The sequence below is a fragment of the Onychostoma macrolepis genome, chromosome 06, assembly GCF_012432095.1.
Source record: "Onychostoma macrolepis isolate SWU-2019 chromosome 06, ASM1243209v1, whole genome shotgun sequence".
NCBI classification, from domain to species: domain Eukaryota; kingdom Metazoa; phylum Chordata; class Actinopteri; order Cypriniformes; family Cyprinidae; genus Onychostoma; species Onychostoma macrolepis.
Genome location: NC_081160.1, coordinates 17,995,069 through 18,013,274, shown reverse-complemented (window position 1 = coordinate 18,013,274; position 18,206 = coordinate 17,995,069). Strand labels below are relative to the sequence as shown.

Here is an 18,206-nt window from a genome sequence, read left to right as displayed (position 1 = left end):
AAGACAAGTGTTAAGAAACTTCCTTGAGGGAAACATTGTTTGTTCTAGCAGCAACGTACCTATAAGAGCCTGGAAGAGTTGACTCTGAAAAATATTGATGACTCTCTCAATTGAATGTCTGAGATGAGGGTCTCCGGTCTGACTGAGTTTAGCTCGGTATTCGTCCAGAAGCAGCAGTGCCCTCTGAGCATCTAAAAAAAGACACATTATAAAAACCCTGCTGAGAAACACTGGTCAAATGCTTCAAAATATAATAGAAAACACATTGTTTTTTTCTCATAACTAATAAGTTATATACTAAAATAGCCCATTGGTTACAAAGCAGTTTAAATATATACACATTTTAAAGAAACCTTACCTTCCTTTCTCACTGGCATGATCAAGGCTGAAAGATTCAAAGTCTCACAACTGTTAAAAGGCGACTCCTGTAAACCATTGGAATGAATGACTGATCACTTTCACTTTCAGTCCCGTCTTTGATTTCGTAGTGATCAACAATCACCGGCGATCACTGACCGGGTCAGGCTGACATGTGAAAGCTCAATATCAATAATCCTCCAATCCGATAAAAACTGTAAGCGACCACTTCACTCATAACCCTGTAAAATGCGGCAGGACCCCGTGGACACTTTCATACAACTTTGCTAAACTTTCTGCAGACGAGTGCATGGAGTAAATCAACAAATCGCAGAGTGTATTACAAACATTTGGAAACACTGCTTCCGATCTATTGCAATGCAAGTGGTAGAAAATGCAGAAATAGCCTACTAATAATCCCTGCTGAAGTGCAAGTAAAGTTCACTCGCAGACGGGTTCCCGTTCACACATGTCTCCCGTTCCCTCCTGACTGAGGAGTCTTGGATCCGCACACGTCCGTAATCGAAACTTCTTCAGCGCAACACTTCCTCCTTCTTCTAGTGTTCCCGAAATTCCCAAACTTTCCTGCAAAATGGCGACCTTGATATGCAAACAGATCACATGATCTACTGATCTACTGCCTTCCCTCTGCGCTCAAAGGAATCCGCGCTCAGGTTTCTTCACTCAGCTGCTGCGAGAAAGCAGCCGGTGAAAGAGCTCTTTATTAAGTTTATCCTCACTTTAAGTAATGAAATCTGGGGAAATTATATAAGAACCACGGAACACCAGTCTTGTTCAAAGTATATGAGCTTACTGTGCTAGTACAGCAGAATATAGTCATATTTTTGTTTACATTTATTTTAAACCAGCAGTGCAGTTTTTATATGTGGAGACTATGTCTTTATTTATTTATCTGTCAGTAGATAGGCTACTACTATCTCGTGACATCTGATCAAGGCTCATAATCCATCCGCCTGTTTCTGCTGATGAAATGGCTGTGACTGAGCTTGAATGGCCAGCTGGAATGATCAAAATCCTGCTTTACTTACTGACTGCCTTCAGTACTATCACCCAGAAGTATAAAAATGAAAAAAAATTGTCATTTTATTACACACCAGTTAGTGGATGACGTTTCAAGAGTGCTGATATTTCGTAAATAATAATATGGGACATTTTACAACTGTACAGTTTGCATTTTTTGGTAACAATGCATGATGCTTTGTCTTAATTAGACTATTCTCATTGAAGGAGTGAAAATATATGACATAACTCATCAATTTGAAATTAATTTTAAAGTTATTTGATATTAATACTGCATAGGCCTAAATAAACCCCAGAATAGCCTATTTGAATAATATGTTCACAGAGATGTCAGTTTCATTGGAAAAACTGCACACATTATATGCATCCATTCACAACTATTTAGTGTTTAGTGAAAATAATTAGAACATTGTTTGGTTTTGTAAGTTTGTTTCAGATGAGGCAACTTTTGCATTGTGTTATCCTATCAAAGGCATACTGTTACCAGCGAAGACAAAGCATGGCTAAGATTGGCTTTTGTTAGTTGTTTTGATGTTTGAAATGGCTTTTGTCATTTGAATTTTGCGAAGGGTGGATGTCTAGTCACAGGGTGCTGTCACATTGCCACAGCTTGGGTGGGGTGAAGGTTGCCACACATAAAAAAAAAACAGTGGTGTCTTTTTTAAACGCCCATTAGAGTCAGAGGTTATTTTCCAGAGCATTTCAGACACAAAGAAACTATGCTATGAATGACTGTATGAGATCTACAATGATCCATTGATGAAAAATGTGTACAAATTGAAAGTCAACTGAATACTATGTCTGAGGAGTATTTCCACAGTTGTGACAGATACTTCTGCCGCCCACACAGTTTGACAAGTCTAGTCTTGACTTGTTGTAGTGTCTGGTTCTTACTATACAAATTCTAATTCTACTGTGCTGTATATCCCAGAACCTGATTCCCATAGCATTTCTGCACATGCAATTTAAGTTAATAATAACATCAGTTAATTATTGTACGCCCCAGTTCACCTCTAATATGCACGTATGTACAATTTCCTTTCAATTTCTTAATGATTTATGGAAAGTTGCTTCTTGGTTCTCTGTTGCTTTAAATAAATAAAGCTTTCATCCTTTGCTGACTATGTGTAAATACAGTTGCACACGCCCTATGCTTTCTTTGGAGGCATGTAAGTGAAGAGCCTTGACATGGAATGCATGCAGCTGTAACCGGACCTGAGCACTTCTCACCCTTTATATTGAAGCAGTAGGTGTACATAACACATCACACGGATTGTCTAATAATAAAGAGCATTTTAAAACACTATAAAGGGTATGTATTCATACATAGATCCAGAACATAACTTTCAGGTTCACTGATCTCCAGAAGCATATTGCAAACAAAAATGACTAGAGATGGCTTATATTGAAAGATTTAATCTGATGGCTGTTATACAATTTTGGACTGATGCAATAAGCAATAAGGAATAACTCATTTCTGGATTTAGTATTCTGAGCTTCATGTTAAATTACTTATTAAGTAAAGTGTATATCCCAAATCAGATTGGATTTTATCTGGCTATGTGAGATTAGAAACTGCTAATTTAGGTATGCTTTTAAACATAAATGTTGTATGTAAATAGCACATCAACATGGGGAGTGCGTGGCAAAGTTAACCAACAGTGCTATAAAGCACTGTTGTCCAATACAATTCATAATCCCCTCATATCAGCTATAATATTTCTTCCAGTACGTTCTACTGTAATTATGTTTATTGACAGAAACTGTATGAATGTATTAAATTAACTAACCACAATAATTTTTTGTGATTCCAGATGTTTGTTAATAAAACAATAGTTGTTGAGGTTGAAAATGAAAAGTGTAAAAGAAAAAAAGAAATATTCAGTTTGCACCATGATTTTGTCTGTGTGTGTGTTTTTTTTTAAAGCATTTTAATTAAGTTATATTATTTTAATATAATTTAAATCATTTTAAATCATTATAAGTTGTCCTGTGGTCTCCTCAGAAGTTTACTATTTGGGCCCCGGACCCCTGATTGAGAACCACTGTAATAAAGTAAGCAGCAATTATCATATGTAACTGTATCAGTGAATTGTAGGCAGGCTAAAATGATTCTTGGCATCCTGGAAGCAATTAATCACACAACACTAATGATCCCAGTCAAAGAATGCCAAGAGATTATTGTCATCTCATTTCTCATCTCACCTTGCCATGGAAAATTGTTAACAGCAACAATAGTGTCATATCTGCACCCAGTCAAAACCAGTAATGCCCTGTAATCAATTTCCATTAGAGGCCCTTTCAAATTTTCTGCTCTCTGAATATATCTGAAGTGATTTCAACAAACCATCACCCTGATGGTTATTACCAGATAGGCCTACATTGTCTATGGGGTTCATGTAATAATAATAAATTTGTGATTTGCTTCATTAGATTAATAGTTTATATACTTTCTCCTTCATGGTGTCTGTTTAATGCCAATTTTAGACATTCATTTAAAAAGCATGAATTTTTCTCTGCCTTTTTCCTTTTATTGGTATCCTTTTTGCTTTCTTCTGTTCATATACTGAATGAAATGCTGACAGGATTGAAAAGAACGAACATTTCGATTTGCGTTATAAGAGCTATTGAGATTTGTATTACCGATTGTGGTGTGTCTGAAGCTGGCAAGGTTTGAATGCTTTATTGCAGACTCAGGAATAATAATAATCGAGTAATATGTATAAAAAATTGTGTTTCATTTTCTTAAGCAGCGGTATTGCATCACTCAGAGCAGATCTCATTAGTGAGAAAGCAGAGATCCAGCAGTTAAGCTGCAGATCAGCAGCACTGACAAACTGTCTCATAAAAGCACAAAAAATGTCTGCACCTGTTATGAGTTTTCATTATTAGAAATGAGCGAAAAACACTGAACAAAGGTCATTTGGTTTTAGTAAGGACTTTGTGAAGGGTGGAACAATAGGTTTGAAACTAGTGTAGCCTAACATGAAACAGAAGCTCAGTTGGAAATTTCATTACATAATATAAGGTAAGATGTAAATCAAGTAATACACAGTATTACACGATCTGTTTAGGATATATTTATGAAAATATTGCATTCTATTTCGATAAATACTCTGTATTGTAACCATTTTTAGCATTAATTGTGTAAGGGTGCCTTGTGTTTCTATTTTATTTGTAAAATGTAACAACTATATATAATTATAATTTAATTACACTGTCAAAGAATTATAATATGGATTCAATATCCATTCATCCATGCGTTTTCCTAACCGCTTGTTTGGCTGTAGGAACAGGGAAGAAAATATTGAATTGTTAGTTGATGTGTGTATACTGACACCTTGTGGATATATTGATGCAGTGTCAAAAATGTGAGCAAAAGCCGTTCTTTATGGTATAGGCTATATGATGACGAAGAGAAAGGTAAGATTTGTTCCAAAACTAAGATTTGTCATATTAGTTGCTTTCATGTAATATCATGTCACGTAATAACTCAAAATATGACAACAGAAGGAACATGAGGTAATATGTTAGAGTGTTGTTGTGGATCAGTTGGTCAGAAGTCAATCGATTCGATATGAGTTGTAACAGTTAAACCTCAAGTTATTCCAAAGCTGTATGAATTTGTTTCTTCTGCTGAACACAAAAGAAGATATTTTGAAGAATGTGGGTAATCAAACACTTGCTGGTCACAACTGACAGCGTTGGGCTAGTTACTCAAAGAATGTAATATATTACTCATTACTAGTTACTCCTTTCAAAAGTAATATTGTTACTTTACTTATTACTTTCTGGCAACAGTAATTAGTTACACTGCTAGATACATTGCTTTTTCTTCACGCCCTACAGAAGTTGAAACTGTGCATCTTCCACATAAAATTTTTCTAGAATGTTACTAACAACATATTTCTGCCTCATCATTTGACCAAAATCAACATATCAAAATAGTGATTGATAGTGGCATTCAAGTAGAAGTGTTGTATTCATCTCATTAACTGTCATGTGTAGCTTGAAGCTCATTATAATTTCTCCATTACCCATATATGATTATATTTCATTATGTATTTTATCAAATCACATAAGTTTTTAAGAAACTGTTTAATTTTCCAAAAATATTTTTAATTATAGTAGTACCACATGCTAATCAGAGGGATGTGGGTGGGATGTAATGCCAGAGTAAAGTACAGCCACAACTTACACAACAGTGTTCAGATCATCTTTTTCCTGACAAAATCAATATAATGCAATATTTCTGTCTGCTGAATGTAAGCTTTTCCATATTCCAAGCTTGCACTGTGGACATCACATGCATATGCGAGTTGTGAAAATTATGAAAATAAATCTAGGAATTATTTGATTGTTGGATTTTAAATCAGCATGGTTGAGGCATTAAAAGTAACTAAACTGTTTTATGGATGGTAACTGTAATATTACTGAAATCTTATTAGTAACTAGTTACACTACTAGTTACTGCAAAAAGTAATATTACAGTAACTAAGTTACTAGTACTACAACAGTATTGAAGAAAGAAAAAAAATACTATAGAAGTCAGTGGGGACCACATTCTTCAAATGATCTTCTTTTGGGTTCAGCAGTAAAAAAAAGAATACAAATAAAATAAAAACAGTCATACAATTTTGGAACAACTTGAGGGTAAGTAAATGACAAGTTTTATTTTTGGGTGAACTATCCTGTTAAATGTCATGAAGATGACATTTAACAGTTATAAAAATATTACACTTGAAAAACACTTTGAACAATTTACACCTTGAACCATCAATGTGGCAATATGGGTTTAAAAAAAAAAAAAAAAACATTTCAAGCACCACAAAACTGCTCATTGTCACAAACAGAGACGGAAACCACAGGTGAGTAAATGGCAAGAAGATTTATTGACAGGAAGGGGAAATGGATCTTGGTGAGAGTGTCTTGGGTGAGTATCTTGGTGATAGTGAATGTCCTAAGAGTCTTAGCTGAGAGTTGATAGAATCCTCTGTTTACAGGGTGGCTGAAGATCGGGAACCAGGAGACTGGGGAATCCATCACGGAGAATCGTAGGAGGTAATGGGGTGAAGGTCTGCGAGACAACAGGTAAGTTAATACACAGGTAAGTAGTAATAGAGTCATGTAACTGTTCAGGTGGTGAACCATAGACCAGACAATGAGTGTCAGAGAGAGTGTGTATTTATGGGAGTGCTGATGAGGGTTAGCAGGTGCGGGTGATTAGAACTCAGGTGATTGTGATATGGTGATTGCTGTTGGCGGCGGTGACTGTGACTCTCTGACACTCATCCCCTCAGCCATGTACAGAGGGAAAGTGCTTTATTTTAAGGTCAAAAACAGGTTTTTCTACCATTTAAAATACAATAATGTATTCACAACTATCCAATATATGATGTAAATGACATAAAAACCAAAAACAAAATGCCAAATAAATATTATAAAATATATAATGAAAGCAGTGGTCCCCTGGAGTTGTGTCACTGGTGTTACTGTTTAACAAAAATCGTTTATTTTGAAATAAAAATCACACTGTTGACATCACTTGATTTCCTTCTTCTTTTTCCTGAAGATCTATGAAGAAAGGCCCATGTTAAGTCCACTGTCTCTTTTCGGTTATCAGATTTTTAAAAAATTTATCTCATGATTTAATATGAAGCTTTTAGTTTAACTCACTGGTATGACCTACTTTATTGTTAGGGAATTGTAAAAAACTAGAATACAACTACTTAATTTAGTGAGTATATACCATGACTGACAAGAACATGTGGTTTGAAACCTTGCAGCAGCCATTTTGTAAAATGCATTTTTTCATGAAAATTGTCACTGTTGTTAGTCACTTTCACCTTCCTTATGGGTAACACCAGTGAAGATCAGTTCATGTTTATGTTCTTTTACTGACTGCTTTCACTAATTGCCAAATGAATTCCAAATGTAACGATTTAGACTCACCTATTAATTACAGTTGAAGAATAAGGATCTTTGGTCTTAGGTGTCACTGGTGATTCATTGTGTCACTGGTGTTACTGTGTTTTTTTCCTGTCACATTAAATTAAATGTGTAACATGTGGCATGATAATAATTTTACATCCATTGAATTCTGCTACACTCAAGAGTTGAGATGTAAAGGATTGCATCATTATTTGTTTATAACTGTTTTTTCAAAAAAAAAATTCATTGTTATAGCAAATGAACTAACATCATTCAATCACATTTATAACAAACCTGATTATAAAACATAATCTCCTTATTTGTTGCATTATCATTTTTTCCCCCTGTAACTCTGACTACATGTGCTGAAAAAAATCGAGAAATAATATTTCATAAAAACCTTTATTATTGCCAAAGAATTAAGGTAACACCAGTGACAAAAAATGGTGCATGTGGTCTTTAAATAAATGCACAAAAAAGATAAAAATAATAATAATAATTAAGCTGCCATTTATGTGTATTCATAAAGTCAAAAGTTAATCTAACGGTCTAAGTTTAAATGTTAGAGAGAAAAAAAATACTATGGAAGTCAATAGCTTTCAGCAACTGTTTGTTTACCAACATTCTTCAGAATATCTTCTTGTGTGTTAAACAGAAGAAAGAAACTCATACAGGTTTGGAACTTGAGGGTGAATGAATGTTGACAGATTTATTTTTTATTTTTTTTTCCACTTCTAACACATTTTGCTTACAATAATGATCATATATCATGCAAGTTAACTCACAGCCATTATACACTCTCAGGAGAAAAAAAAATGGTACAAAAGTGGTCACTGGGACTGTACCCTTTCAAAAGGTATTAACATGTACTAATAGATCCACCTTTTCAGATTACACTGAAGTTTCTAGGTGATGCTCAACACCTGCACTCACAAAATCAACCACACTGATTTTAGTTGTGTAACAACAATTATTGTCCACTAGATGGAGATAACAGCCTTTAATTGTAAGAAGCACAACAATAAGCATCAAAGTGTTTCTTAAAGTAAAATAATTGTCTATTGTTTAAATTATTGCTGAAAATACATTAATAACTTAATTGTAAAATTATTATTATTATTATTATTATTATTATTATAAAGGTTAGTGTGCAAAAAAGCAGTTTCCCTTTGTGGCACACAATATGTTACAATGTGTGTCTTATAATGTGTACAAAATGTCAACATGTGTTCAGTTAATCTTATTCCTGAGAAATAGCAGGTAAAAAACAATCCCATTCTAAAAATAGTAAAAGTGACATTTAGTTAAAGTCTCACCTGCATAATTTAAATTTAAATTTTAAGGTCAATATATTCAGCTCATATGTCTATCATTTGCGTTTACATAAAAGTTTTTTTTTTTTTTAATTTTATCAAAAATGTTGGCATATATAAATATGTATATACAACCTGAATTCTGGAAATGTTGGGACGTTTTTTAAATTTGAATAATATGAAAACTAAAAGACTTTCAAATCACATGAGCCAATATTTTATTCACAATAGAACATAGGGTACATAACAAATGTTTAAACTCAGAAATTTTATACTTTTATCCACTAAATGAGCTCATTTCAAATTTGATGCCTGCTTCAGGTCTCAAAAAAATTGGCACGGGGGCAACAAAGGGCTGAAAAAGCAAGAATCTTTTTAAAAGATTCAGCTGGGAGAACATCTAGCAAATAATTAAGTTAATTGACATCAGGTCTGTAACATAATTAGCTATAAAAGGGATGTCTTAGAGAGGCAGAATCTCTCAGAAGTAAAGATGGGCAGAGGCTCTCCGTTCCTCAACGTCAAATTGCAAAAGCTTTGCAAATTTCATCATCTACAGTGCATAACATCATCAAAAGATTCAGAGAAACTGGAGAAATCTCTGTGCGTAAGGGACAAGGCCGAAGACCTTTGTTGGATGCCCGTGGTCTTCGGGCCCTCAGACGACACTGCATCTCTCATCGGCATGATTCTGTCATTGACATTACTAAATGGGCCCAGGAATACTTCCAGAAACCACTGTCGGTAAACACAATTCGCCGTGCCATCTGCAGATGCCAACTAAAGCTCTATCATGCAAAAAGGAAGCCATATGTGAACATGGTCCAGAAGCTCCATTGTGTCCTGTGGGCCAAGGCTCATTTAAAATGGACTGTTTCAAAGTGGAAAAGTGTTCTATGGTCAGATGAGTCCAAATTTTACATTCTTGTTGGAAATCACGGACGCCGTGTCCTCTGGGATAAAGAGGAGGGAGAACTTCCAGTGTGTTATCAGTGTTCAGTTCAAAAGCCAGCATCTCAGATGGCATGGGGGTGCATACATATATTTTTGGAAGGCACTATGAATGCTGAAAGGTATATAAAGGTTTTAGAGCAACATATGCTCCCCTCCAGACGATATATATTTCAGGGAAGGCCTTGTGTATTTCAGCAGGACAATGCAAAACCACGTACTGCAGCTATTACAACAGCATGGCTTCGTAGAAGAAGAGTCCGGGTGCTGAATTGACCTGCCTGCAATCCAGATCTTTCACCTATAGAGAACATTTGGCGCATTATTAAACGAAAAATACGTCAAAGACGACCACAAACTCTTCAGCAGCTGGAAACCTATATCAGACAAGAATGAGACCAAACCCCCCCCAGTATATACAGTATGTGCTAAATGACAATAAATTGTTAAAGTGCAATCTGAATCCCTGAATTGGCAGTCTTTAATTAAAGCTAGACTGTGATTTCTGAATAAAATTCTCACACATTTGTCATTGCTATAAATTGCTATATAAAAACTCACATTTATATTGGTTCTAATAGGTGACCGCAAAAATATAAAACAGGTTATTGAAAACTCCACAAGGTGGCATGAGAGACTTCAGAGGAGTTCCCACCCACATTACTCTGATACTGTGATTCTTGCTCTGTTTATCCAGGAACAGCCAGATCACTAACTGGACTGAGAAATTCTCACAGAGAGAAAGACCCAGAGCTGACACACTCACTCTCACTATTCTTCTTCCATGGATTGCTAAAATAGTGAGATGAACAGAGAGATGACTTATCGATACACATTTGAACCATGCCAATATTACGAATTCCCGGGATGCTTACGCTTGGCCTTGGGATGATGCATTGCATGAATGGAACCATAAGGAGGCAACAAAGATTTAGAGCAGCACTTGAATAGAAGCATTTCTGTTCGACATGGATTCTACTGGACTAGAAACTTCTGGATTTTCAGATCACTGAGCATCAGAGGGATGTTCAATGTCTTATTGAGAAGATATGTGAGTGATGTCAGAAAGTTACATTTAAATGATTACATCCAAATGTAATCAATTTGATAAACAAATTGTAAGTTACATTAAAAGTCTGCAGTGTAACAGTGTTTTTATAATTAATTTTAGTCAAATTTAAATGCTTAATAATTACTCTTGAGATTATGTTTAATATATGTCATATATTTAATATTAATATAATTATATCTGAATATATTATATTTATACAATGTATTATAATTATATTAATTATGTATTACTAAATATAATAAATATTGTCATTCATATTGTTTTTATTTTGGGGTAAAATGTGAGTTTGGAACAAAAAGGAAACCAAAAAAATTCAGTTAAACCAAACCAAGACCTACCGACATAATGACCCTTGGGTCTCAAATATTGCTCTCTCAAACACACTTTTCAGTCTGATTCCCATAGACATAATCATAAAAAAAGAGAAGTGTCACTAATAGCCCGCTGACAGCCATTTACAGGATGTAAAGAGTAGGAAGAACAGTGATAAAATCTTTCTAACAAGATCAGAGACAATCCCAAGGGTGAAACATCTAATGATAAGTCGATTTAAAGACTTGTTAGCACAAAGATGTGCATTTTTTAAAGCTGCAGTGCTGTTGATCCTTACAGTTGCTCTGACTGTAATCAAACTAAACCTGTAACTATTTTTAAGTGATGCTCTTTGGAATGCTATTAATGATTCATTTTGTTGCTACCTGTCACAGTCCCTTGATATCTGCTTGTGGACACATTGTGTGTGCAAATGGTGGAATTCATTTAGACTTTCTGAACCCATATTGATCTCTAAACCCCATTGAACACAGTCAACAATGACTTGCATGCAAAATCAATTTGCTCCAAATATGTGCGCACACAAAAACCGTGGTTAACACATCTGCTATTCTTGGTTTAGATGTTGTCTGATAGTTAAAGCTTCAATAACACTGTCATCTAATGCACAGGACTGCCATTTATTAAGACATTATGTAAGACAAATGTACATTCAGAATCATTAGCCAGCAGAATCATTTAGATGTGATGAACCTTTGATGGTTCTCATGAGAACCTGTGTAAGTCCTGTCTTTTTTCATTAGAATCCAATTAGTTTTATCATTCTTTGATTGACACCATTATGCACTGTAAAAAAAAAAGAAAAAGTTGATCCAACTTAAAATTTTAAGGCAACCAGCTTCAGCAGATTTTTGAGTTTGATCAACTTATTTCTCAAATTTATGTTGTATAAACTTAAAACGACATGTTGAGAAAACTCAAAAATCTGCTGAAGCTGGTTGCCTTACAATAATAAGTTGGCTCAACTTTCTTTTCTTTTTTTACAGTGTGCCCTAGCCTCATTAAAGTTCATGAAAAAGCCCCTTGAACCAACATAAACTTGACCACTTATAATGCAGCATTTAGATGCATGTATGAATGCATGTAGTCAACCTAGCTTTTTGGCCCTCCGTAGTAAAAAATGTAGACACCTCTAGCTAAACTAGACAATTCAAGCATAATAATTACCTGAACTTGTGGTAAGTTGAATGAATGAGATCAACAGTTTCATTTAGTCTATTTGTTCTCTTCCATTCTTTTCAAAGATGCTGTTTTTAACAAGTACTGTCAACAAGCATTTTTAGCAGTTCATCAGGCAAGTGTCATCTTGTATGCTGCTAAAATGTGGTCATGGCGTCTTTCTCACCACATTGTATACAGAGGGTCCACCTTTATGCAGGTTATTGCTTGTTGGAAATGAATCACTCATAGACCACAGCAGAAAAAAAAAAAAATTCTGGAATTGATCCAACTTCCTTATATCTCCATGATCTCATAGATGGATCCATTTCACTTATACTCCCTCATTCTAATTCCACTCTAAGTTCTCAAACTAGCCTCGATCTTCTACTTTCTTCACATGTGCTTTTTTTCCCTTTGTTGTTGAAAGCATGATGGCTCAGAACTGTGTCCGTCTGTTGTTTCCTCTGGCGGTGTGTCCACCTACTTGTGGCACTGATACTTACACTCCCTACTTCCCACAAGATTTTGATTTGCTGCCTGCTCATTAAAACCAGCTTGTTTGGAAGTAATTTAGCACACACCCATGTCTAAGATAAACAGGCAGAATGGGGTTTCCCTATGTATAATATGCATAGAATGGTCAAATGAACACATGAATGGCCAGCGAGTCAGTGTTTCAGTTCTTCTTTAGAGTTTGTCTCTGGTGCTCATGATTGTCAGTTCCACCTCTGGCAACAGTCAAAGACCTGACAGCAGTTGTGCAACATCAACTCGTCCCTGTAGTGCTCCTTTCTGAGAGTTTAAAACCACCAAAACTGAAACACTTTCACTATTTCGAGTTCTAGAACTCTTTTGGTTTTGTGCACATTGTGACATTTTTGTCAGGCTTCTAACTATTACAAATGCAATTTATTAAATACTTTTGTAGACTTTAAAAGGTCTATAGTTTATTAAATTTTGTAAATCTTTTATCATACAATCAGATCACTTTTTCAAATGGTCTGTTAAAATGACTATATTCAGCTAGTAGCTAAAAATAGCTTTCAATATTTAAACTTCAAAGTTCAGTATCACTTGAGCTCGTCAGTTCATTTCTAAGAGGACTTTGTGATTTTGATCTGTTCTGCAGAACCCTTATCATGCTACATTGAACACTAACATATGGCTGATTTACAAATTTGCCGTCTTGTTACTAAATAAATTAGTGTTAATGCAATGTACATTAATTAATTTCCAAATTGACTTGTATGCACACGCACGCACGCACACACACACAATATATAAATGTGAGCAATGTGACCTAAAAAATGTGAATATAAATGAAAGAATTCACACAGTCAATTTTATTTAACGCAATATAATTTATACCAGATCTTGGAGACTTAAAGGCCTGAATAATTTACATTGATGTACATTTACTTTTGACAGGCTGATGAAAAACATGAACTGCATCTGAAGATAATGCTGGTTCAATTATTCTTGCCCATACAGCTCCAACATTAAAAACTCATGAGAAGTCATAAAAGGAAAAAAAAAATTTAAGAACGAAAAAAAAAAAAAAAAATTTAAGAACTCACAAAATAAATTTCGGTTTATTGTCGCACAACAAATTTCACACATACATCAAACAGGCCACAAATAGATAGCAATTTAATAGACAAGAAAGAAAAGAAGAAAATTCTTTTCTTTTGGCCTTGCCCTCTCATACAATCCAACTACGTATGATACAACTGATGTACATACACAAAGTTACTGGAATGCTTTGAATTAATGTTTTTTTTTTCATGGTTTTCTGCAATTTTTCATTTCTTTTTTTGCTTGGTTTTTTACAAGTTTCTTTTGAGATAACATGACATGGTCAAACCACAAGTAAAATCTATTTCAGAAGCATCAACTTCAAAGCACCGTTTGGTAACCAGAGATCACTGTCAAAAATGGCTGACCTCCTAACAATATGTACAAAAATATAAAATGTAAATAAAAATACAAACAAATTTTTCCTTTTAAAGTATTTTGTAAGAAGGTAGAGCTTTGAAGTCTTGGTTGTTTCTACAAAATCTGCAGTTAGGTGCGTGTACACGGATGCTGGACTCTACTTGATGATGACCATGTTTTTCCTCCCCCGGTGGACGAGTTAAGGAAAGGAGGGATGAGAAGATTTCCAGCAGAGTAGCTTCTTACACATCAGTCTTTTGCTTCTTGGTTTCAACATCATCCTAAAAACAGTGGCCAAACAGAGTTAAAACACTGCAGTTTGTAAGGTCAGACATGCACACTTATCTAAGGATTTCACTGCATAGTGGAAATTACCTCATCATCATCATCATCATCCTCGGCTGCTCTTTTTCCTGTGCCACCCTCAGCCTCATCATCTTCATCATCATCATCATCACCTGTAATGTAGTTATTCATTCTTAGTATTGCATCTTTGTTTATATGCCTTGGTTGTCAACACATAGGTGGAGCTACAGCAGGATGTTTTTTTAATCATCGTTCAATGGGTTTATTTAAGGCCTTGCCTTCGCCATCATCTTCCTCATCTTCTTCAGCCACATCATCATCTTCCTCATCTACTTCATTTTCTGGATCTCCATTCTCCTCATTTTCCTAAAAATAAAACATTGAGTTATCATGGGTAACACCTGAGGTCATTTGGAAACTATTCCGAGCGGTACTGGGCAATGAAAAGAGAAAAGTTGTGGAAACTTACGGCATTTCCATTAGCAGGGGCATCCTTTCCGTTTTCTGCCTCCTCAACCTGCTTCTTTTCTTTAAGGTCCTAAATGAAGAGAAAAATATGGCTCTGTAATTGCTTCAGTTACTTATCTGATGTAGGAAATTAAACTAGACCTATGCTAAATTCACATCCTCTCTTATTCGTGGAACGTGCTTTCATTTCACATTTGAAACGAGACACTTCCACACTCTTTATTCATTGGATGTCTGTCTCTTCCATCCCCGCCTGGTTTAAAGACCATATTGAGGTGTTGTAATTTGATACGTCGATGGCGTTAGCGCCAATGCGCGCTGTAGTTCAGTTTATAATCCACATCATTGCGCTTGATAAAGACACGCCCGCTAAAAAACTACAACTCCCGGATCACAATTAGTGAATCTCTTAACTCAGCCAATAAGAGCGCGAACTCGACCAAAGAGAGGCAGGACCGACAAACCTCGGAGAAAGAGAGGGAGTGAGAGAAAGAGAAAGAGACAGAAGGGGGGAACAATAGCGTTGTGCTATTGGGCCTTTAACAATTCGTTTTTTCAAGCACTATATTGCTGTTCCCTCGAGAATGACCATTATTCTTAAGCGAAGCCGTCTTATTTATCAAATTATTTAACACGCTGCATCTTCGTGGTTTGAAAACGCAGATTTTCATTGCTCTGAATACCACAGGATGTGCTTCCATTCAGCAGCTCGCTCGTATTAATAAATTTAGGTCATAATCCTCAGTTTTTAAGCCGGTTAGCGTCTACATCACGCCTGCAACGCCTTCTCACACCGTCACAATTTACATGCCGCTCTGTACCACCACTGAGCGCCAGTGAGCCATAGATTAATAATGAACATATGCCACTATCTACAGGATAATGCTGACCCATATATTGATCAAACAAACAGTGTGGGCAACAACCTTTTAGCCTGAAGCGGAAATCACCTCCGCATTTCATAGACAAACTTAAGAGACATAACGTTATCAAGACCAGGTCGCTTGAAGAAGAAAAAAAACCTTCTGACAAACGGGTCAGAAATGTTGTGCCCACAACGAGTAGGCGAGTCCAGTGATCTTTATGTGACATCAGCAGAGATTGAGCACCACACGCTTGATAAGTCCGGTGGAAAACGATCTCTTACGTTGATGGACTGTACGGGGCTGTTCACACAGTACGCTCACAAGCAGCCAGACGGAGCGCAACGGAATGGAACGGAACGTAACTATGGCTCTCGAGACGCGTTTTTAAAAGTTAAACGGAGCCGCTGCGTCTTAAAAACGCGGTACGCATGCACTAAACGATAGAATAACCGCGAGACGCGTCGCAACGCTCAAAGACGTCGGTCTAGAATAGGTTTATCTTTGTAAATAATACAAAAAACAAACAAAAACAAAACACAACAGCTGGACGCGAGAAAGCATCATTTACGGAGGTCCCTTAACTTCGGTGTTCGCGCTCACCTCCGGAGCAGACCGCGCGCTACAATAGGAACTCATTCAGCCAGCCAGACTGCTGCATCCGCAGCGGGTTTTCGCGGGAGAAGTTTACGCATAGACATCGTCGATAGAAATAATTCCATATTTCGATACCCGCTAATCCAAAGTTAAAGAAGAAAAGAGAGCTCTTTTCTTTCATTTAAGAAATGATCAGCCATCCCCACAGAGCCGGACTATAGGTAGACTATAGCCCAATAAAGCTCATATCCTAAGTAGTTTAATCAATAATGTATGGTGAACTCTCATTTTCACTAAGAAAAAGTGAAGTGTAACCTGAACTTGACAGAACTTAAAAGGCAACGCGACCTAACGCTCCCGTTAAACCGTAAATCCGAGGCAGGTTGGATCTAATGTTCACAAGCTATTCCTAAGATTAAATTCCGTTTTCATTACACTTGAAGTATCGGTCAACCATGAAGTAGCCACATTTCACAGACCAGGGAAACGTGTTTATACCGAGCAGCATCGTGAATCGTGAGAGCTGCAGTAACTTGTGTGACAGATCGGGCTGCGGGCTGACGAATCGCCGCGTCTCGCGCACTGTACGAGGCACCTTCAATAATCGAGCCTATAAGTAGTAATAAAGAAGCTCGTGCAACAAACCATATAGGCAGAGTAGAGATTATGCGTACGATCATCTGCGTCCATCTCTCTCACTATACTTTTTAAAGAGGAACCGAAAAACCGCTTGCATAAACAAAGAACCCGCGTAGAATCCGAACAAAAAAGCCTTTTAGTTGCAAATGTCTCTGTAAAGAAGCTCAACTTCAGCACACCCAACATTGTACCATCCAAGAAAAGTCTTCAAAGTGACAGTGAGAGGTCAAAACACCGACAAAATTTGCAAACAGTGTTCCAGTAATGCTGTATGCCTATTTCCATGCCAAATTCCATATTTCATATAGTTCGTTTATTCAAATTAATAAAACGCAGAATCTCTACAAATCATAGTGTAACTGAAGTTGCATTACCTTTGCGGAGACTTCCGAGCTGGTATCGACTTTTGTGTCAGCCATTTTTTCTAAATGTTAAGAATATAATGGGGTCTCGGAACAAAATAATATAAAGAGAAATAGGAGATGTGTATAATTAAAAAAAAGGCTATTAAGCGTCTGTAGCGAGCTCGAACGGCGGCAGAGCAGTTAATATAGAAGACTGGGCGGAGCTTTAAGGCGGGCGGTTTTCAGTGATTGGTCAGTGTTGCAAATACTCCGCTCCTCTGATTGGTCAAGATGGAACAATGGACAGTATTTCTACAAAGTCAGACTCCGCCTCCAAACCAACCTCTGACTCATTTATGTGTGGAATAACTGTCGATCCATACTATCCTGGTCAACCTCCCCTTGATGGATGGCCTAGATGGGCTCATCACCCTTCCCTTAAAAAAAAAAAAAAAAAACCTTGCGTACGCAAGACATTACCACTGCCCTGAAATATATAATGGGTCAGCCTATCTCAAACATTTAGTTTTACTCACACAAAGCCAAACAAGCATGGAGTTTGTATGTAACAGTTATTTATATTTTTCCAAATATATGTTTTTCCATAGTATCAGCGTGACACTTACATGTCACTGACAACGTTGTTACTCGTGTCATCACCTCATCATAAACAATCTTTTGTTAATTTATCTTAAAGGTGTGTCTTGTAAACTATCCAGCAGTGATAAGCGTGTTTAATTAATACACGAGCATTGAGGTTAAGAATACTGCTTTTTAGGTGGCGCGTAAACTTCTGCTCTATTTGAAAGAAAGGTCACGCTCAATGAATATAATATTGCGGCAGTTAGTGGACGCCCCACTGGTGAAACCTGCTCAACGTTTGATTGACAGTTCC

The 18,206-nt window shown here is 36.3% G+C and overlaps 2 protein-coding genes across 12 annotated transcripts in view; both read right to left on the bottom strand.

Moving 5' to 3' along the window:
- The window catches only part of dlg1a (discs large MAGUK scaffold protein 1a), a 127,634-nt gene extending 126,672 nt beyond the window's left edge, over positions 1 to 962 (bottom strand). For 5 of the 11 annotated variants that reach the window (XM_058777931.1, XM_058777922.1, XM_058777928.1 and 2 more), the window contains exons 1-2: positions 359 to 961; positions 60 to 191 (exon numbers count right to left, since the gene is read on the bottom strand). In XM_058777931.1, coding sequence (XP_058633914.1) covers positions 60 to 191; positions 359 to 377 — 151 coding nt within the window. In that variant the 5' untranslated portion in view covers positions 378 to 961. Of the gene's footprint in view, positions 1 to 59; positions 192 to 358 lie in introns of all 11 variants that reach the window. The other 6 variants (XM_058777921.1, XM_058777923.1, XM_058777925.1 and 3 more) reach the window with 3 other exon arrangements.
- A 12,770-nt stretch (positions 963 to 13,732) lies between these two features.
- On the bottom strand, positions 13,733 to 17,500 carry ptmaa (prothymosin alpha a). The gene is made up of 5 exons (XM_058777753.1): positions 17,342 to 17,500; positions 14,870 to 14,938; positions 14,679 to 14,766; positions 14,470 to 14,552; positions 13,733 to 14,375 (listed from the first exon to the last, which is right to left on the bottom strand). The coding sequence occupies exons 1-5, from the start codon at positions 17,384 to 17,386 to the stop codon at positions 14,337 to 14,339; spliced, it is 324 nt and encodes a 107-aa protein (XP_058633736.1). The 5' UTR covers positions 17,387 to 17,500; the 3' UTR covers positions 13,733 to 14,336.
- Positions 17,501 to 18,206: the final 706 nt, after the last annotated feature.